This window comes from Hyperolius riggenbachi, chromosome 9, assembly GCF_040937935.1.
Source record: "Hyperolius riggenbachi isolate aHypRig1 chromosome 9, aHypRig1.pri, whole genome shotgun sequence".
NCBI classification, from domain to species: Eukaryota; Metazoa; Chordata; class Amphibia; order Anura; family Hyperoliidae; genus Hyperolius; species Hyperolius riggenbachi.
Genome location: NC_090654.1, coordinates 252,799,845 through 252,822,133, shown reverse-complemented (window position 1 = coordinate 252,822,133; position 22,289 = coordinate 252,799,845). Strand labels below are relative to the sequence as shown.

At 43.0% G+C, this 22,289-nt stretch overlaps 1 protein-coding gene across 1 annotated transcript in view; it reads right to left on the bottom strand.

The window, feature by feature from the left end:
* Window positions 1-4,910: 4,910 nt before the first annotated feature.
* Window positions 4,911-22,289, bottom strand: part of TYRO3 (TYRO3 protein tyrosine kinase) — a 325,717-nt gene continuing 308,338 nt past the window's right edge. The window contains exons 19-20 of the mRNA XM_068254301.1: window positions 19,047-19,183; window positions 4,911-10,607 (exon numbers count right to left, since the gene is read on the bottom strand). Coding sequence (XP_068110402.1) covers window positions 10,205-10,607; window positions 19,047-19,183 — 540 coding nt within the window. The 3' untranslated portion in view covers window positions 4,911-10,204. The remainder of the gene's footprint in view (window positions 10,608-19,046; window positions 19,184-22,289) is intronic.

Sequence of the window (22,289 nt, the reverse complement as noted above, 5' to 3'; positions counted from 1 at the left end):
TTTCTGATGTTTGTCACCGTCGAGCGTTGTCTCATAAAACCTACTTGGTTTGGGTGAATTAGTCTTGGCATAACATCCGCTAGGCGCTTAGCTAGTATTTTGGACAGCAATTTCACGTCTAAATCTATCAATGAGATAGGCCGAAAAGAGCTCACTTGCTCAGCATCTCTGCCTTCCTTGGGGATTAACTTTATATGTGCTAGGTGTCCAGTAGTGGGGAATTCCCCTTTAGTTAGTATTTTGTTAAAAACTTGTACCAATACAGGTGAGATTTCCTCTTTAAGGATTTTAAAATATTCGGAGGATAAGCCGTCCAGGCCCGGGGCCTTACCCAAAGCAAGGGAGGTTATTGCGTTTTTAACTTCGGGGAGGGTGATTTCAGCATTTAACATTTCTAGCTCGTCTATTGTCAATTTTTTAAGCGGAATTTTTTGTAGTAAATTGTGTATTTCCGTCTGCGGGGGAGAATTTGAGGAATATAGGTGTTGGTAGTACTCAGCAAAAGTTTCACACACCTCTGCCGGGTGGTGAACAAGCGCTCCCCTTTTGTCCCTCACTAGTATAGGTTTTCGGGTAGACAGTGTTTTTTTTGCCATTGAAGCCAGAAGTCTGCCAATTTTCTCCCCATGTTTATAGTAATGAAGCTGCAGATATGGTCTGTGTGTCTCTTCTCTCACTCTAAGCCAGGTATCACAGTTTAACTTACTCTCTAGCCATGCCTTCCTGTTAATCACTGAGGGATTCCCCCTATATTTAGTGAAGGCTAATCTTACTGATGAGACCGCTGATTTGTATTGGTCGTTTGCCTCTCTTTTTTTCTTATTTAGGTATGCCATTTTATCTGCATCTTGAGCACTCAGCCTGTGAAAAAAACCTAATCCCCACTCCTCCTCTCCTCTGCCTCTGAAATCTCTGGTTAGTAATACCTCCCCCTCCTCCTGCCCAGACTGAGCTCCCATGAGCCCTTGCTACTGTGTGAAAATGCCTTGGCTCTCTGAAAACCTGTGGGCATGGCTTGTTTAGTTTATAGGGAACTAGCTGATGACCCGCATTGCCTGGGTATGTATTTGGCTGGTGTTGGCTCCACCGACTTTTTTGAACCCTAACACACAAACAATGACCAAGTTTTGAGCTGTGGCATCAATAATTTGTATACTCCCATAGAAATTAAATAAATCAGATTGGCTGTTTGTGACTCCACCCCTCTTCAGCATTTGAACCCCAGTCACCCACGGTTGAGGCATCTGCTATTAACAGTGTAAAAATGGCAGCAATTTAAATATTCCCCTTGAAAATTAACAGGTGAATTTTGATATTATAGGCTCCACCCACTTCATTGAATATTAATCCCAGTCAACCAGTGACCATTTGGGCAAAGTTTGAAAACTCTGCCATTAACAGCGTAAGAAGGCCTGCAGTTTATATTTTCCCAGTGAAATTTGTTTTTGGCTCTGCCCACTTTTTGTAACCTGGACACACAGTCACTCAATGACCAAGTTTGTGAGCTTTCGGGTCCTTGGCATCAATAAAAACAAATCTGATTGGCTGTTTGTGGCTCCGCCCCCTTTTCTGAATTTGAACCCCAGTTCAAACTGTACCAGGTTTGAGGCTTGTGTCATTAACAGTGCAAGAATGGCAGCAATTTTAATATTCCCCTTAAAAATCAACAGGTGAATATTAATTGGCTTTTTAGGCTCCTCCCACTTTTCTGAATATTAATCCCAGTTACCCTGTAACCAACTATGCAAAGTATGAGAACCCTGCCATTAACAATGAAGAAAGGTTGCAGTTTACATTTTCCCAGGGAATTTTGTTTTTGACTCCATCCAGTTTTTGTAACCTTGACACACAGTCACTCAATGACTGTGAATAAAAGCAATTTATCCAGCAAAGAAATCTGATTAGTGGTTTGTGGCTCCGCCTCTTTAGTGAATTTGAATCCCAGTCACTTAATGACTGACTGCAGCAGGTTTGAGGCCTCTGCCATTAACAGTGTAAGTGGCAGCAATTTCAATATTCCCCTTGAAAATCAATAAGTGAATTTCAATTGGCTGTTGTAGGCTACACCCACTTTCTTGAATATTAATCCACCTCATCCAGTGACCAACTGTGCCAAGTTTGAGAACCCTACCAATAACAGAATGGCTGAAATCAATCTAACAAATCTGATGGTTGTGGCTCCACCCCTTTAGTGAATTTGGACCCCAGTCATCCAATGACTGACTGCATCAGGTTTGAGACCTCTGCCATTAACAGTGTGAGAACGGTAGCAATGTAAATATTCCCCTTGAAAAATGAATAGGTGAATTTTGATTGGCTGTTCTAGCCTCCACCCACTTTCTAAATATTAATCCCAGTCACCCAGTGGCCAACTGTATCAAGTTTGGGAACCCTGCCATTAACAGAGTAAGAATGGTTACAGTTTATATTTTACCATGTTATAAATTTAGTTGTTGGCACCGCCCACTTTTTCTAACCTTGACATACAGTCACTCAATTACCATGTTTATGAGCTTTGGTGTCCTTGGTATCAATAATTTTGTATATTTCCATTGAAATTAATCAAATCTGCTGTTTGTGGCTCCACCCCCTATCTGAATTTGAACCCCAGTCACCCAATGACCAACTGTACCAGGTTTGAAGCATCGACTATTAACAGTTTAAGAATGGCAGCAATTTAAATATTCCCCTTGAAAATCAACAGGTGAATTTTGATTGGTTGTTGTAGGCTCCACCCATTTTCCTGAATATTAATTCCAGCCGCCCAGTGACCAACTGTGCAAAGTTTGAGAATCCTGCCATTAACAGTGTAAGAATGGTTGCAGTTTATATTTTCCCATGTTAAAAATGTTGTTGTTGGCACCGCCCACTTTTTCTAACCTTGACATACAGTCACTCAATTACCAAGTTTATGAGCTTTGGTGTCCTTGGTATCAATAATTTTGTATATTTCCATCGAAATTAATCAAATCTGATTGGCTTTTTGTGGCTCTGCCCCCTTTCTGAATTTGAACCCCAGTCACCCAGTGACCAACTGTACCAGGTTTGAGGCATCTGCTATTAACAGTTTAAGAATGGCAGCAATTTAAATATTCCCCTTGAAAATCAACAGGTGAATTTTGATTGGCTGTTGTAGGCTCCACCCATTTTCCTGAATATTAATCCCAGTCACCCAGTGACCAACTGTGCAAAGTTTGAGAACCCTGCCATTAACAGTGTAAGAATGGCTGCAGTTTATATTTGACCAGTGAATTTTGTTTTTGGCTCCGCCCACTTTTTGTAACCTTCACACAGAGTCACTCAATGACCAAGTTTGTGAGCTTTCAGGTTCCTGGCATCAAAAATGTGTGAATGGAAGCAGTTTTTTAAGCAAAGTAATCTGATTGGTTGTTTGTGGCTCGCCCCTTTAGTGAATTTGGACCCCAGTCACCTAATGACCGACTGTAGCAAGTTTGAAGCCTCTGCCATAAACAGTGTAAGAATGGCAGCAGTTTAAATATTCTCCTTGAAAATCAATTGAATTTTGGTTGGCTGTTGTATGCTTCACCTACTTTCCTGAATCTTAATCTCCTTCACCCAGTGACCAAGTGTGGCAAGTTTGAGGACCCTGCGATTAACAGTCTACAAATGGCTGCAGTTTACATTTTCCCATTAAAAATGAATGGCTGAAATGTGATTGGTTGTTTTATGCTCCGCCCAATTTTCCTGGATTTGTAACCTCAGTCACCAAATGACCAACTGTTCCAAGTATGGGGACTCTGGCTTGATTACTGTGAGAATGGCAGCCTTTTCCATTTTTTCCATTGACATGAATGGGTGAAATCTGATTTGCTGTTTGTAGCTCCGCCCAGGTGTGCAGGGGGGACGCGAGACCCCCAGAACATATCATCCCAGGTAGTGAGGGATCTGTATACCAACTTTCGTTCAAATTGGTCAAGCCGTTTTCGAGTGATCGCGGCACATACACACATACATACATACCTCCGATTTTATATATATATATATATATATATATATATATATATATATCTATATCTATATCTATATCTATATCTATATCTATATCTATATCTATATCTATATCTATATATATATATATCTATAAAAATATAAGATAGATAGATAGATAGATAGATAGATAGAGAGAGAGTGTATTAAAGCAAAAACAAAACAGTATTTGGCTTGAGGAACAATAGGAAAGGAACACAATTATGCAATGAGTAAAAGTTCATCTCAGATCCACTTAAAGAAACTCCAGTTGTTATCTATGCCAATATCATTGAGCTCTGCGACTTTTAGGGACCCGTTTCCACTTGTGCCGCAGGCGAATCCCAGAAGCTGTGCCATGCACGACTATGGGATACGCAGCCTCCCGCGCAAAATCTGCTGTCGGTCAGGGTAAGCAATTCGGCCGGCGGCGCCATAGTTTCCTATGGCAGAGTTTTCCTGCGCGATTTGCCTGCAAGGAAACTCTGCGGATTCTGAGCGGTTTACGCTCCAGTGGAAACGGGCCCTAAAAGTCGCAGAGAGCTCTGACTTCAGATTAGCTTATCTCAGCTGTATTGTGTTTTTCTTTTGCAAAGAACAGTTCAGGACAGGTCAAAAGTTCACCGTTCTGTAAAAATTTTTAGGGCATGTAGAATGCTGAGTAATGTGTAAACTGCAAATATTAGAATGATGCAGTGTTTAAAAAAAAAAAAAAGCTGTATAACTGAAAAAAATGAGAATTTTTTTTGCTACCAATGTTCTAGTAATTACCCCTATTACACAACCAATACATTATATCATTTTTTTTTTCCGCTTCAGTGTCTCTTTAAGTACAGTAAAACTTTACCAAACTCTTCCCCTACTTGTAGAGACTGATCCTTTTAGTGTTACGCACAACTGCTATAATGAAAGCCAAAGTCATGTATTGTAGAAAAATATTATTCTGGTTCTGGAAGCATAATGGTACAATAATCGTTTTCCTTCCTGAAGACAAAACAACATAGGAGTGAAATAAGACACATGCAACCATCCTGGCTTTTTGTAAGCAAGGAATCGACAGAGCAACGCAGCCTTATTTTTCAACCGAAAACATCAGTATTAACATCATAGTTCTCCCTCTGGTTCCAATTCCCTGGAAAAAGTCTATTGTTAAAAAACAAAGCTTAATAATCTGTGCGCCTAAAGACAAGTCAGAGCGTTGAAGATGATGTACGTCTTCAGATATTGCATTGAGAAGTTGTTCGAGGGGCTTCATGTTAGGATGAGAAGCCATAGCTGAGCGAGCCAAAGCGGTGGTCAGGCTGTGATACCGTCTCCCTGGACAGACAGAAGACTACTATCTATGCATTTTAACTGGGTAAATAATAGAAAAAACAAAACAATATGTACAAATAAAGTCTTCATAGGAGCTTATATATATCAAAGACTGCTTTATGAGCCAATTCATTACTTACAGTATTTACATGGTTTTTATATAAAGCATTACAGTGGCAAAGTTCAAGGAAAAATATTATTTATCAATAAACACTTTTTAGTGCCTGGCAATAGTGCTAATTGTAATGCCCACCTGGGTTAAAGTGAACCTTAGGAATAACAAAATGTGACCAGTCTAACAATACTGCAATGCCCCATCATGTTATGTCTGCCTGTAACTGTGATACTACCAGGGGCGTAGCAATAGGGGTTGCAGAGGTAGCGACCGCATTGGCGCCCTTGGGTGGGAGGGGCCTCAACTACAGTATTAGCTCTCTATTGGTCCTGTGCTTGTAATAAATCACATCTATAGATGTTTTGAATAGTAGTGATCATTAATATACTGTTCCCCATCTCCTTCTTGCACCTCTGATGCTGTGGTTGTCCTTGGCAGGTTTTGATGTGCCATATCAATTGTTATGTATCGAGTGCTTGGGGGCGCCATTGTAAAACTTGCATCGGGGCCCATAGCTCCTCAGCTACGCCACTGGATACTATTTTAACCACTTCAGCCTACAGCTTCAAAAATCTTATGCATCCGAGCAATGTTCACCTCCCATTCATTCGCTAATAACTTTATCGCTACTTATCAAAATTAATTGATCTATATCTCCTTTTTTCCGCCACTAATTAGGCTTTCTTTAGGTAGTACATTTTGCTAAGAGCCACTTTACTGTAAATACATTTTAACAGGAAGATTAAGATAGAAATGGAAAAAAATCATTTCTCAGTTTTTGGCCATTATAGTTTAAAATTAATACATGCCACAGTAATTAAAACCCATGCATTTTATGTGCCCATTTGTCCTGCTTATTACACCATTTAAATTACGTCCCTATCACAATTTATGGCGCCGATATTTTATTTAGAAATAAAGGTGCATTTTTTCAATTTGCGTCCATCACTATTTACAAGCTTATAATTTCAAAAAATTTAATAAGATACTCTCTTGACATGTATATTTAAAAAGTTCAGACCCTTAGGTAACTATTTATGTAGTTTTTTTTTTTTTTAATTGTAATTTTTTTTATTTATTTTTTTTTATACAAAAATGTATTTGGGTAATATTAGTTTGGGAGGTAAATAGCCAATTTTAGATGTAATATAATGTATTTTTTTATTCAATACAGGTATGTGGGTGCAGTTTACTATTTGGCCACAAGATGGCCACATTCAAAAAATTCCTGGATGCGAACGATGTCGCATCTAGGAACTAAAATGAAGAGAAGAAGTTTCCTGGGGGCAGAAATACCACGCTCTCTGATGAGAAAGTGTCGGTATTTCTGCCGGGGACTTAGATCGGTGAATGGGAATTATATTCCCATTCACTGATCGGGGGGGGGGGCAGCGGGAGGCAGCGGGAGCGCGCGCGGGCGCGCGCCCGATCGCGCGCACCACACAGCTGCAGCACCACTGCCTATCTGGACGGATATATGCGTCCAGATATGGCGAAGTGGTTAAAGAACTTTAACCTAAAAAAACATACTGTCATTAAGTTAGGTCCAAGGCACACCAAAAACCTCTAGCAGATCTGCAAAACTCTAGAGGTTTAAAAAGCAGATTTCAGAGCGATTCTAGGCATGTTTAGAGAGGTTTTCTAAACATGCCTAGCATTTTTTGGAGTGTTTTTGTGTAGCAGATGTTATATATTGTTACAGTAAAGCGGTTACTGAACAGCTTCTGTACCAAAAACGCCTGGAAAACCATTCTGATCTATCGTTTTTCAGAGCAGTTTTCCACTTTCCTATACACAGAAAATAAAAAATGCTGCAGACCCCGAGTTTGCGTTTGTGGAAAAAACGAACCGCTCTGGTGTGCACCCGCCCATTGAAATACATTAGCCAAGTGTTTTTCTATCCCCAAGCATTTAAAAAAAATGCTCCAGAACCGCTCTGGTGTGCACCAGCCCTTACATTCATTATGTTAATTAAAATAAATAGGTAATATAATCTCTTACCCACCCCGTTTTAAAAAACAAGCAAATGGTTGTGATTTCATGAGGGCAGCCATCTTTTTGGTTGAAAGGAGGTGAAAAGGAGCATGAGACAGTTCCAACTGTCCTGTGTCCTGATCACCCCTCCCAGCTGCACAGACTAGGCTTCAAATCTCAAATTCAAAATAAAAAAATTTGCGCCAAAACAGCAGAAAGGTGAACATCATCATCAGAAAGCCCAGCATGCTTTGCACAGCATCAGGGGAAAATGTCTGGGCAGATTTCTTTGATGGGGTGGAGCTTAGCTTCTGTGCAGCTAAAAATGAGGCTTGGGTAAAAAAAACAAAGTTCTGATGCTGTGAAACTGTTAAAGAAACACCAAGCCTTTTCAGTGCTGCGGAGTAGATTTTTAGTCTGGAGGTTCACTTAAGGACCTTTTTACACGAGCAATTGATAAGCAGTGAAAAGACTATTGAACTCTCACAACTGCTCACTGCTGCCTGGTAACTGCTTGCTGAGCACACAGTTTAGCTGTCCATGTAAACGGGCCCCAACAGTGAGGAGTATACGTGAAGGAAACTTGAAGTGAGAGGGATATGGAGGATACCATGATTATTTCCTGGCCTGGCTGTCCTGCTGATCCTATGCCTCAAATACTTAATAAATACTTAATACTCAAATAGCCATAGATCCTGAACAAGCATGCAGATCAGATGTTTCTGATAAAAATCTGACAAGATTATCTGCATGCGTGTTTCAGGTGTGTGAATCAGACTCTGCTGCAGCCAAAGAGATCAGCAGGGCTGCGGGGCAACTGGTATTGTTTAAAAGGAAAGAAATATGGCAGCCTCCATATACCAATATCTCTCATCGTGCTCAAGGTTCCCTTTAACCCGGCAGGGACCGCCTGATGCTGAATACATGTGCTTGCCGGTTGCTTGAGACAACCATCCTAAAGAGCACAACCCCCCCCTCCCCAAGTAATAAATACTTATCATTCCTCCAGCAACGTCTTTAGCTCCCAACGGCTCTCCGTCGTTCTCTGTGCACAGCTTCCAGCATGTCACCTGACCTGCATCGGGCCAAGCGATACGGCAGGAGCCGTGCACGTATGCTGGAAAGCTGCCAGAAGCTACTGAAAGGTTAGAAGATGTTGCTGAAGGCTTGGTGAGTATTTTAATCCCTGCACCCCCCCTTCCTTTCCCAAACACAGTCCCCGCTATACCCTCAGGTGTGTCACTTAGTTGAGATTTCCAGTTGCCTGAGTTCCAGGTAAGCTTTACTACTTGTCTGACTCTAGTGCCAATTCTCTGCCTCTAATACCTCCTGAATTGGTGGTCAAGAACAGAAAAACCAACCCAATGCTCTGAGTCTCTCTACCACCACCAGAGGCATGCTTGCTGCAGATGTGTGACTAAAGTGAAGTCAAAACAGCCAGACAAATAGCACTTTAAAAATGCGACGGCAATATGGCCTCCTCCATTTCCCTTTAACTTCAGTTTCCATTTCATCACTGTTTGCACTATTGCCTGGCTAGTTCCACCTGCTAAGGTCTTTTTGTGCACTAACAGTAGAGTTATTCCACTGTGGATAACTCTCATCAAAATAAGCTTATCAAAACCGTGCCTCACAGCCAATATTACTTCCTTCAAAGGAACAAAATATCTACCCCCACCTGACAAAACCCACCCTATCAGCCTATGGTAACACACTGTGCCACTGCCCCCTCAGCTGGTAGATATTCCTATGCTGCTGATGGTAAACAGTCTCCCCAATAATTAATAAAGAAGCCATCTCCTGTGGGCACTGCAATGTCAATGAGGTAATTAAAGCATACATGAACTGATGTGTTACATGAGGAAATAAGCACTGGTACATACAGCAAGGAAAATATTGAATAGGTCAACAATTTTCGCAAAAAAATTCTAATGGATTAAATGTATACCCATGTCAGGAACAACTCAAATAATTCACACATGCAAAGCAATCAAAAGTGTAACTCTTTCTGAATTGAGCCCCGCCCCCAGCCTTTTGACAGTTCAGAGTGAAGGCTTCTGTTGGTCACTGAAGCTTTGGCACTGGACGGCGGATGCAAGTATACAAACCAATTGTTATGCCCTGAAACAGAGGTGCTTAGTATAAACACAAATTAGGTTTTTTACCCAGAAAACCTTTTTATCCTTCTAAACTAGGCATATTAAAACAATCCTGCAGGTCACTCAACGCCGCTTGCTGCCACATGATTTCTCCTCATCCCCTCCCTTTTCATGACTCATACTGTCTGTCTTTCACAGACCTCACAGCATGAGTCATCAGAATGGAGGTGTGAGGAGTGATCACATGGCAGTTAGCAAGTTCAGGTGTGATTCAGCTACTTAGTAGTTTATATGAATGAATAGACTTGGGAGGGGTTGGACACATTACTAGTCTTGGCAGAGGGTGAGTTCTTAGTCTATCACTGTCCGCCAAATAACTCATTTTCACACAGTGCAGAACTAGAATGGAACCAACTATGGCTGCTCCTATTTAGGAGGGTTGGGCATTTAGGTGAAGAGGGTACAAGGCCTAGCTCAAAGTTAGGAATCAGAAGCCTCCTTGCACAGTATCAACTTGATGCACAGAAAACCTGTAGGCTACACAAGAGGTCTACTCTGTACTTCTGCCAGTCTTTTTAGTCTGGTCACACTTTGTGATGTTAGAGGTTCACTTTAATTTTGTGTGTGCTTAGCTGATATAGACACATGGCTTTAACATACACAGCAATAGGTATCACAGCCTGCTGTAAGCCTCTATGACAATAAAAAGTCAGTACTAAAGGTTAATGACAACATGAGCTTCCTGAATTTCTTCATCATCGTCTTCGTCGTCCTCATTAAGAAGTCCTCTGGCTTCTGGTGTTTGTGCAGATGGCGGCCACTCATTGGCCTCCCTAAGGCACCCAGGGTTTACAATATAGCGATAGTCGCTTGTTACTGCCGCCGCACCACATGTCTGTGAAATGTTCGAACAGCAGTCTTCATTGTCAAAACCAGAGTGCAAAATGGAGTCTGAAACAGTGGCTGCGCAAGGCTCCCCGAGATTTACGTAGAGTGGATCTTGACTTGCGGATAACATGGACAAGCTGCCCAAAATGGTCTCCAGGCGTCTTTTCAGGTCCGCAAAACAAGGCCTCCGCTTGGGCTCAGTGATCCAGCACTGGCACATCATCTCATACCTGAAAGAAAAAAATAAAATAAGAAAATGCGGTCTTTTAATACTGAGGACACTTAAAGGAATCGTCAGGTGATTTGACAAAAATCTGCTTTACTCACTTGGGGCTTCCTCCAGCCCCTTGCAGCCGACTGTCCCAAGCAGTCACCTCCGCTGTTCCCGGGCTCCAAGCACAGTGCAGAGGACGACTGCGAGGTCGCCCTTACTGCACCAAGCGCCGCTGTCAATCACGTCCACATTGTCTGCAGCTTACTGCGCAGTAACCCGCGGACAACATAGCCGTTGACAGCGGCGCTTGATGCAGGCGCAGTAAGGGCAACCTCACAGTCGTCCTCTGCACCGTGCGGCGACAGCGGGGCAGTGGCGGAGAGTGGAGGTGACAGCGTGGGACAGTCGGCTGCAAGGGGCTGGAGAAAGCCCCAGGTGAGTAAAGCAGATTTTTGTCAAATCGCCTGATGATTCTGAAAGAGAGTCTGAAGCCAGATTAAAAATGGCTTTTAAGCTTATATTCAGCAGGGGCATGTTTGCCCCTGCTAAAACGCAGCTATCCCGCGGCATAACGAGGGGTCTGTGTGGCTGATATAGAGGTGAAACCTCTCCCGTAGTGTAAAGTCAGGGCCATGGCAGTTTCCTGTCTGTGAACCCTGTTGCACTGTGTGAATCAACTGCCAAGCAAGAAGTATCTCCCTCTGTGCACGGTTATATATAACACTTTCTAGCTAGCCTATTACATTGTTAGTGGGTGTGTTTTTAGATGAGAGCAGCTGATGCTGTTTTTTTCATGTTTGCCAGCAGTGAAGATGTTGACACGCAGGCTCATGGTGGAGCAGAGTTTAATAGAAAATTATTATTTCTTCCTGTGATACAATGACAGCAGCCATGTTGTTTGTAAACATTACACAGAGGCAGGCTTATCTGCACCATCAGCACTCAAACTGTGAAAAAAACCTAATCCCCCCCTCCTCCCCTCTGCCTCTGAAATCAATGGCTAGTAACACCTCCTCCTCCTGCCCAGACTGAGCTCCCATGAGCCCTTGCTACTGCCAAGGCTCTCTGAAAACCTGTGGGCGTGGTTTATTTAGTTTATAGGGAATTAGAGTATTAAAACAAAACCAAAAAAGTATTTGGCTTGAGGAATGCCCTATAAACAATAGGAAAGTAACACAATTATGCAATGAGTAAAAGTTCACCTCGGATCCACATTAACTACCTCACTTTGCAATGTAATAATGTCCCCCCATCCCCCACTACTATTTTTCATTGAAGTTCCTCTTTAAAGGAAACCCCAGGTGAGAGGGATATGGAAGCTGCCATATTTAATTCCTTTTAAACAATACCAGTTGCTATCCTCCTGATCCTGTGTCTCTAATAATTTTAGCACTAGACCCTGAACAAGCATGCAGCAGATCAGGTACTCTGACTCAGGTTATACTGGATTAGCCATATGCTTGTTCTGGGGGTTTGACTCAAACACTACTTATGCCAGAAGATCATCAGGGGGTTGGCAGGCAACTGGCATTGTTTGAAAAGAAATAAGTATGGCAGCCTCCCTTTAAAAGGACCATTACAGCAAAAAACGTAAGCAGTTAAAATCTGGCAGAACTGGCACGTTTGGGACATCATAGAGGATTCTCAGGGTTTTGTGCAGAGGGGAGAATGCAATTCTTTCCCTCTGCACCTGGTCTGTGTTTTTTGGTTTGGTTGGTGTGCAATTGAAAAGTCCCATTCAACCACACCAAATGGCAATCACAAAACACACAAAAATATTGCGGACAGTGCGTTGTGATTAACACATCCACACAAGCAGTGGAAAGGGAGCACCGCAGTGTGCCTAATAAAGTGAGCGTCCTTGTTATTCGCAAATTTTGTGCGCTCTCCGAAAACCAGATTGAGGCACGCGCAGTGAAAAAAAGGCCCACATAATTATATTATAATATAAATTATATATATATATATATATATATTTATATTATTTACTTTTATAATTTTAGAAGAACCCCCCTAGCTTTATTAGTTAAAAAAATGATATAAGGGAAAAAAGTAATCCATTTTTTTTTAAAATGCCAACCAAACAAATGGATATATTTTAATGCGACCATTTATAAAGTTCGTTTCAAAACAATTGCAAGAGAATCTTAGCAGTAATCCCATAAGCATAATACCTTAAAGTATTCACCTGCATGAAGATTCTGATTTATTTTTTTCCCGATTTTCACCAAATCCTCCCCCTTACATGTGCACCCCCCCCCCTCTCCCATTCCATGTCTTAGGAAGCAGCTCCATTTTCCATTGTTTGTGTTGCATTTCCTCCATCCTCTTCCGTGCGTAGCAGCCCCTCCCCGGGCAGCATCACACAGGGCTGCAGGCTCTCTGGCCTTTTTCCACTGCAAAGCTGAATGGCAAATTGCTAGTGATTTTTATCATAGAAATCATGAGAAGTATTTTCCACTATAGTGATTCAATTTGCAAATCGCAATCGCTTTCTGGAGCGATTTTAAGAGGGATAAGGCAATGCAAATAAAAAAATAGCAATCGCATAACAAAATTAATGAAAAATCGCAATCGCTGGCGTCTGCGATTGGTGGTGGAAAAGGGCCCTTACCTTGCCCATCTACATGTAAAAAAAAGATGCCAGGAAAAAAAAGGTGCAGGAGGATTGCCACTAGTAGAATATCGGTATAATTATCGATATTCTACTACTTCGATCCGATTGTAAAATATTGATACTCTTTACCAATATTATCCTAGGACCTAATCTAACCCTACTCTCGCAGTGAACCCTGCTACCAACGCCTAACGCTTATAGGTACCAATAAGAAAAGCTGGCACCAGGGCTACCCACTATGCAAATTGCAGCTATAAATACAGAGCGTTTCACGCTTGCTATTTATAGCCGTTATCACCACTTTTTTTTTTTTTACACTGCTGCTAATTGTAGCTTTCCCTATTATTATATATATTATATTGCCTATTGGGCCAATCAAAGTGCGGGAATCTCGTCCTATAAAGTCACTAGACCTGACAGGATCCAGTGTGGGACAATTGGAGCAGCTGTTAGTTTTGGGGGGAGCACGAGTAAGTTAGTAGTGCATGCTACAGCAGTAACGTGCCTACTTTGAAAATTTTACTTGCGCTGCCACACTAAGCTGCGCTGCTTGAGCAGTGTAGCTTAGTGAATCAACACCTACTGGTTTGTGTGTGAGCCAGATGCAGCCATCAAAAGAGCCGCATCTGGCTCCCGAGCCATAGGTTCCCTTCCCCTGTTCTTGCTAGTGAGCTCTATTTCAATGGGTTGCCATATTACACACAGGATGCTGTTCTTTATATGTAGACCAGTTAGTGAGTCAGTTAATCTGCACATCATCCACAAGGTGGCACTGCAGACCCAGCTTTCAGTCTGCCCGTTACATCATCTTTTCCTCCTATTGTTATTAAAACAGCTAGTGAACCAGGACCTGAACTTTTATGCCTACCACTATGTTTATTCGCATAAAGGTGATTCAATCATTCAAGAACAAGTTTCAATACAACCTTCGCATTGAGAACACCATAGTTACTATTTCACAGGAAGTTAAGAAGTTGAAGGCGTTCGATCCTTGGCGAGCTTTTAAAGTGTGGGAGCGCTGTGCCTTTAACGTCTTAGCGTTCCATGTCTACAGTATAATAGACTTCCTCCCACTTGCCAATGTCAGGCCTGCATGGGATTAAAAATGTGTTTTAAAAAGCCATTATTACTATTAACACTTCTGGCTCCTATAGGGATGTGGGCGAAGTCTGAATATGGTTTTGTGCATGCTGATGATGTAATTTGTAATAGCGCTTTTGCATCATCTAGAAAATAACTGTATCACTAGAAATAGCTGTCAGACTTTCTCGCATGGATCAGACTTGGTTTTTTAAAAATAAGCTAACAGCTCAGGGGAAATATGAATGTGAGTAACTTCATAGAAATATTCTTATTGATGTATGCTTTTAAAAGGGAACCTGAGACAAGAAACATCTGAGGTAACATACTTACCTGGGGCTTCTTTGAGCCTTCTTGAGTCTGCACCTCCTTCGCCGTCTCCTCAGGTGGCTCCTGTCACTTGCAGTTCAGCCCAAAAGCCTGGCGGAGTTGTGCTTCATTGCGCAGGCGTGGCCTGGCATGTTCCCATGTCAAACTCCCGTTCCTGGGAGCGTACTGCACCATCGCAGAACGCTCCCGGCCATGAGTGACGAAGCGAGCTTCGGGTAGGCTTTCGTGCTGAATTGCAAGTGACAGTAGCCATTCAGGGAGACGGCGAGTTACCCAGGTAAGTATGTAACCTTAGACCCTTCTCGTCTCAGGTACACTTTAAAGGCGTTCTTGTACGTTATTCTTGAGTGCACTTCTTTCTGCTTAGAGGGAGGCTGACAGTTATTTAATTTTAACTTCTTCAGCCGCATGGCCATGAGAGTCACGTCTGTGCAGTCCGCAGGGTGCCGCGCATGTGCGCGTTACCGATGGCCCCTGAAGCAGGAAGGATTCGTGGAAGGGGACATATGTGAGCCAGACCGTGCCCATTTAGCAAGAAAGATTGAGGTTACAGCAATCATTCTCAAAATGCATACAGGAAATACATGACTTCCTGTAACAATTGTGCACGCATGTGACCCCCCACTGCACCAGTGATTGGCCAAAGGGATCATGAGATCCCTGAAACCCTGTGGCTGCAGTGATTGGCCCAAGGAATCATGTGATCCCTTGACTAATCAGGGTCTCTCAGTGATCACTATTGCTAGTAATAGTGATCATGGATTAAAAAAAAATGTTTTAACCACTTAATGACGTGCTGACTTATAAAAACGTCCTGCTAGAGCCTCTTAATGGCTCCAGGATGTTTTTATAAGTCAGACAGTGCTGCTGCCGCTGTGCACGTGCACATACGTGCGTGTGCATTCCCGTGCACGTGAAAATAGTGGGAAAAAAAACCCACCAAAGAAAAAATACACCTTTATTTCCAAATAATATATTGTCACCATACTTTGTACTAGAGACATAATTAAAATCTTGTGATAACAGGACAAATAGGCAGATAAAATGTGTGGGTTTTATGTACAGAAGCAGTGTTTATATTAAAACTATAGGGGATGAAATTGGAGAAATAGTGTATTTTTTCATGTTTTCCTTGTATTTCCCTTTAAAATGCATAGAAAATAAAATAATTATTGAAAACAAATATCAACCCCAAAAAGCCCAATTGGTGGTGAAAAAAAACAAGATATCGATCATTTCATTGTGATTAGTAGTGATTAAGCTATTGGCAAATTAAAGGGATGAGCACTGAAAGGTGAAAATTGCTCTTGTCTGTTAGGGTAAAAACCGCCTTGGGGTGAAGTGGTTAAATAATTTTTTTTTATTTAAAAAAAAAAAAAAAAAGCAATGTACATGAGAGCCCCCCACCACAGGCAGCAATGATTGGTGCAAGGGATCAAGGGATCCCTGAACCAATCAGTGTGCCTGAAGGCTCCAGTAGTCAGGTCATGTTTTTTGCAGTAATTTTTTTTCCGCAGCAAATGATCTTTTTCATGATATCAAGTAATATTGTTCAACGAAAATTACGGTAAACTGTTTGTTGACGTGCGGCGATCGCAACCATCATGACGGATCACAGAGCGACGATCGATCAGATCTCCATTGCCGACTGTGATAATTTTACGGCGATCATTTAAACAATTGTTTGCGCTGTCCTTAGTAGTGAAGAAAAATCAGGCTTGATCCCTGCTGGTCCCGATCCATCTTCACTTGAATGATGACTGTTACAGCCAGCAACAGTAATCATTCATAAAAACAAGTAACAATGTAAGGCTTTGTTGAAATGCACATGCAATTTTGTGCAATGCGAATCCGCACATAATACAGCCTGTACTTACTTGTATTACTGGGCCTACCTAACCAGCCCACATCGCGTTATATGTTTGTGCTTTATAAATACAATAAATAATAATAATGCTTTTCAAAGGCGACACATGTACAGTAGTTGTTAGTTTTCCGGCTGCAATTGGCATGTAACAAAAACTGATTCCCCATTGGGGGTCAGTTTTAGTGATCACCCTTTGGGACTGCCCTTCCCTCCACAAATATATCTTTACAGCTGTTCAAAGTGAGCAGAAACAATACCTAATCCCAGAGTGCTCTAGGAAGTGTTTCTGATGCTAAAACCAGGATAATTCACTTATAATTGAGTATTCCGAGTAATGTATCACATTCTACTACGTTGATACTGTCGTTGCAGTGCCTCTTTAACTATAAAAAATAATTCCATATGTAAAGCTGGGCAGAGATATTCCACTTCTTTCACACAAATTCCCCTCCTCCCCCTCTGCAGACAATACTATTGTGGAGAGGGATGGTAGGTAGTCTGTTCTGTTATTCTCAGCTGCCATTGTTTTTACAGGCAGCAAGAGGCCTCTTGCTCCTCCTTCCCCTCCCTTATGTCTGTGCCAGCCTATGTATTCTGCACAATGTCATTGGGAAAAATGTTGGCAGCACAAGTCTAAAGTCTGTATGTAGCATAAAGGGCAACTTTACATGCTTCTATAAGTTAACCCTTATATCTACATGCTTCTCTATGTTAACCCTTATATCTAGGAGGATGGGATACAGAAATCCAGTCGGTAGTGCTCCTCTCCCCCCACCCAACAGTACACTGGTAGTTGTAAAAATAGCAAAAATGGTGACATCATCTTCCCTGTACCTAAAGACAATAGGTCACAGATTTGTAGGTGGGACATTTGTCAGACAGAGTGAAGCTTCTGACCCTCATTTCCTGTCGTTGAGATGGTCAGCTTTCATATGGAGGCCCCGGTGACAGGAAGTCATGATTCTGTTGCATTCCCTTCAGTAGGTGGTGACCAGCGTTGCCAACCTTCCATTATTTTAGAAACAATTCATAAAGAACAAGGGAACCTAGGGCTGTTCATGTAGCCTGTGAAAAAAGAGGCCACATGTCTAACAACATTGTTTGGCAACGGGCCCAGATTTTTATCAGTGGCTGCAGAGGCCAGGTACTTGGGTAGTAGGACGACTTACGGCAGTTCCTCCCACCGTGTTACAGAGCAGGCAATGGATCAGTCGTTCCATTGTTGTTTATCCCAGGAGATGTTATTTGGGGACATACTGCCTATTTATACTATTTAGGGGTCAAGTTGGTTAAATTTTGTTATTTAGGGGCCAGGCTACCTATTTAAGTTATTTGGGGAACATGTATATGCTTGTTCTGTTTATATGATTTTTCACTGCATGACTGACCTAGTGCCACACCTCATTCTAACTGACCACACCCCACTAAAACCAGAACATGCCTCAAACTTTTTCCTGCAGCATGCTGACTTGTGAAAGTTACACAAATAAGAAAGAAGAAATGGTAAATGGTAATGGTAATGGAATGGTAAATGGTAATGGAAGAAAGGGTAAGAAATGAGGGTAAAATCGCAATGCAAAAGTGTAATGAAAATATTTTTCAGACATGATTTTACCTCCAACAAGATTTATAGTTGCCAATAAAAAAATGTGTTTTTTCAATTATCTTTCAAACTTCATTAGTGGAAAAAATGACCATTTTAATACTGATGGCTGTGACCTATTTTGGGCTGGGTACTTTCTAGCGCCCCAGGCCCGCTGCCTCCAAACGCCCCTCCCCACCCAATATCGTTCTGTCCAACACCCTGACTAGCGAAAGCAGGGTTTATCTCTCTCTATCAGCTCTTTCCCCCACCTCCCCCGTACGTCTTCCTTGGTGTTCTAGCGCTTCACCTCCAATATATGTAACTTCCCAGGAGGTCTAGAATGGGCCAAACATAATGCAAAGTGGAGAAACCACTTGAGGGCCAAATGTAATGGTTCTGAGGGCCAGATTTTGCCCTGCGGGCCGGAGTTTGACATGTATGGTCTAGTGTGTGTATGTAGCTTAAAGCTCTTATCTGATAGGCAAATCCTGGTCTCCAGCTACCACTCAGAGAAAAGAAAGAGTTCTGTATAAAGTATTCTGGATACCATTTTTCCGATCATCCTAAACCCTATAACGCTCATCCTAAACCCCATAATACCCAGTAAAGCAGCCCTACAATGTTATTTTAGATCCAGGTTAATGTCTGTTCCAAACTGATAGCTCACCGTCATGACAAGCAATTGTTTCTTTATATAGCAGACCGCTCATGCGGCAAAAGCAGTTTCTAGGTGTCATTCAGCAGAAATGACATTTACATGGCCTGATTTCATGCCATCTCCTCACACAATGCAACCGCGTTTACATTGAACGAGGCGCAGACTCTGCACTGAATGTACAGCAGATGCTTTCATTAGGCTTTACTTTTTGAATCAGCCTTCAGATCTCTCAGCGGCATCTCACAAATAACAGCTGCTGGCACAGCAGACCTGGGGCTGTAACCTCGGCAGGATGGGGCAGGTGGGCGCACTACTTACAGCTCATCCAGACAGTCCGGCGGCTGCTTCAGTCTGTTCCCAGCAACGAGGTAGCTGTAGATTTCTGAGTTCTCTATGCCAGCGTAGGGAGTCTGTCCCAGAGTCACTATCTCCCAGAGGGTGACGCCAAATGCCCACTGCAAAATGGAAACACTGATATTATTGTGACCACACAGACCAAAGCAAATAAATAAGTCAAATACTGCACATACACGCAGGACCTGAACTAACCGTATAAACACGAAACTGTAAGGTTGCGTTAAAGTTGGAAGAAACCGAAATTTACCATATTTTTCAGAATATAACACATTTTTTCTTTCCCAAAACTGGGGGTAAAAAGTGGGTGCGTCTTATATTTAGAATATACAGTATTCCTGCCGCCGGAATACACTTACTGCATCCTGCCGCCGCACTCCTCACACCCGCGCTCGGTCCCTGCAACTGCGTGACCCCAGCAGCGCACGCCAGGGTCCCGCATGACGTACGGTGTACTGCACCCAGGGCTGAATTTACCATAAGGCACAGTAGACCCGTGCCTACAGGCACCTGATGGTGGAAAGGCGGAACACTCCCCTTCCCTATGCAGAGTCCTGGTGAGATAAATGAGAGGTTACTCACCCTGCTCTCGGCATTCCACTGATGAGATCTCCCTTCAGTCAGAGGTACCTCTAGCTACTTAATACTGAGGGCACTTCTGGCTACCTAATGCTAAGGGACACCTGTAGCTACCTATGACAGACAAGAGAAGTAAGGGAGAAGTGACAGCTGGGCCGATCAGCAGGGATTTGTAGGTTCATGGAGGGTGACGTCTAGGGTGCAAGGACATCTGTGCCTATAGGCTCCTGTGATGTAAATCCGGGTCTGCGTGTACTGCTGGGGTCCCTGTAGGGAACCACTAAGCAAGAAATAGGAGCTGAGCAGGAAGTACAGAGAACATACGTAAGTAGTATAGCCGCAGGCAGCTGCAGTGTACAGGATCTCAAAAGCTGCAGGAGGGGAAAAGGAGCGTGTGTGCAGCTGCAAGACTGGAGCTAGGGGGAGAGGAGCGCGGCGGCAGGATTACGTGAGAGTGGTTGCAGTGGTAGTGTAGTGCAGCTTAGCTGGAGGGGCAGCAGGAGTTAATGTAGTGTAGTATAGCTTAGCTGGTGAGGCAGCAGGGGTTAGTGTACTGTAGTGTAACTTAGCTGGTGGGGCAGCAGGGGTTAGTGTAGTGTAACTTAGCTGGTGGGGCAGCAGGGGTTAGTGTAGTGTAACTTAGCTGGTGGGGCAGCAGGGGTTAGTGTAGTGTAACTTAGCTGGTGGGGCAGCAGGGGTTAGTGTAGTGTAGTGTAACTTAGCTGGTGGGGCAGCAGGGGTTAGTGTAGTGTAGTGTAACTTAGCTGGTGGGGCAGCAGGGGTTAGTGTAGTGTAACATAGATGGTGGAGCAGCAGGGGTTAGTGTAGTGTAGTATTGCTTAGCTGGTGAGGCAGCAGGGGTTAGTGTACTGTAGTGTAACTTAGCTGGTGGGGCAGCAGGGGTTAGTGTAGTGTAACTTAGCTGGTGGGGCAGCAGGGGTTAGTGTAGTGTAACATAGATGGTGGAGCAGCAGGGGTTAGTGTAGTGTAGTATTGCTTAGCTGGTGAGGCAGCAGGGGTTAGTGTACTGTAGTGTAACTTAGCTGGTGGGGCAGCAGGGGTTAGTGTAGTGTAACTTAGCTGGTGGGGCAGCAGGGGTTAGTGTAGTGTAGTGTAGTGTAGTGTAACTTAGCTGGTGGGGCAGCAGGGGTTAGTGTAGTGTAACTTAGCTGGTGGGGCAGCAGGGGTTAGTGTAGTGTAACTTAGCTGGTGGGGCAGCAGGGGTTAGTGTAGTGTAGTGTAGTGTAACTTAGCTGGTGGGGCAGCAGGGGTTAGTGTAGTGTAAATTAGATGGTGGAGCAGCAGGGGTTAGTGTAGTGTAGTATAGCTTAGCTGGTGAGGCAGCAGGGGTTAGTGTAGTGTAACTTAGCTGGTGGGGCAGCAGGGGTTAGTGTAGCTTAGATACAGATTGGGGGAAAAAAGGTCCACAAAATGTCCCTGACCCATAGAAGTTTATTATTTATTCCCCTACATTTTTGCACTCTAAACCTAGGTGCGTCTTATAGTCCATAATGTCTTATATTCAGAAAAATATGGAAATCTAGGGTCTAAAATATCAAAGATACTCCAAGGTAAAAAAAATAAAAATCTTTACTCACCTGGGGCATCTTTCAGCCGCTTGAAGTCTATCAGGCCTCATGCTGAGGCTCCCTTCTCCTCTAGCAAGCTGCTCTTCGTTTCGGAAGCTCAGTGACCCAGGCCAGGTCATGAGTTTCTGCACCAGCCCCAGCCGAGAGCATTCTGCGCATGCGCAGTAGTACTGCACAGAAGCTCATGCACAAATTAATCAAGGATAATATTAAAGGACACCTGAAGTGAGATGCATATAGAGACTGCCATATTTATTTCTTTTTAAAGGAGTACTGTAGGGGGCAAAAAAGAAAAAAAAAAAAGAGTTGAACTTACCTTTGAACTTACCTGAGGCTTCTAACTGTCCCCCGCAGACGTCCTGTGCCCTCGCAGCCACTCACCGATGCTCTGGTCCCCCCCACCTGTTCACTTCCCGGAATTTGCAACTTTAATGTCGCAAACCACTGCACCTGCGCAGAACGTACTGCGCCTGTGCAGTAAGCTCCCGGTGACGTCAGTGGGAGCGAGGACATCTGCAGAAGACAGTTAAAAGCCCCAGGTAAGTTCAGCTCTTTCTCCCTACCCCCCTTACAGTACTCCTTTAAACAATACCAGTTACCTGGCTGTCCTGCTGATCTCTCATGCATCACAGTGTCTGAATCACCCACCTGAAACAAGCATGCAGCTAATACAGTCAGACTTCAGTCAAACATCTGATCTGCATGCTTGTTCATGGTCTATAGCCAATAGTATTAGGGTCTGTTTCCACTACACGCAGATTGGATGCAGAATGGATGCAGAAAAACTGACTCCAATGAAAGCCTATGGGCCTGTTTCCACTAAACGCAATTTTTCTGATGCAGATTTTCCCATAGGCATTCATTGGAGTCAGTTTTTCTGCATCCAATCTGCGTGTAGTGGAAACAGGCCCTTAGAGGCCGAGGATCAGCAGGACAGCCAGGCAATTTCTATTTTTTGATAGGACTATATAGGAATATTTTAATGTATTGTGAGCAAATGTTCATTTTTTTTCTTTTTTTAATAGATTTCGTCTGATTT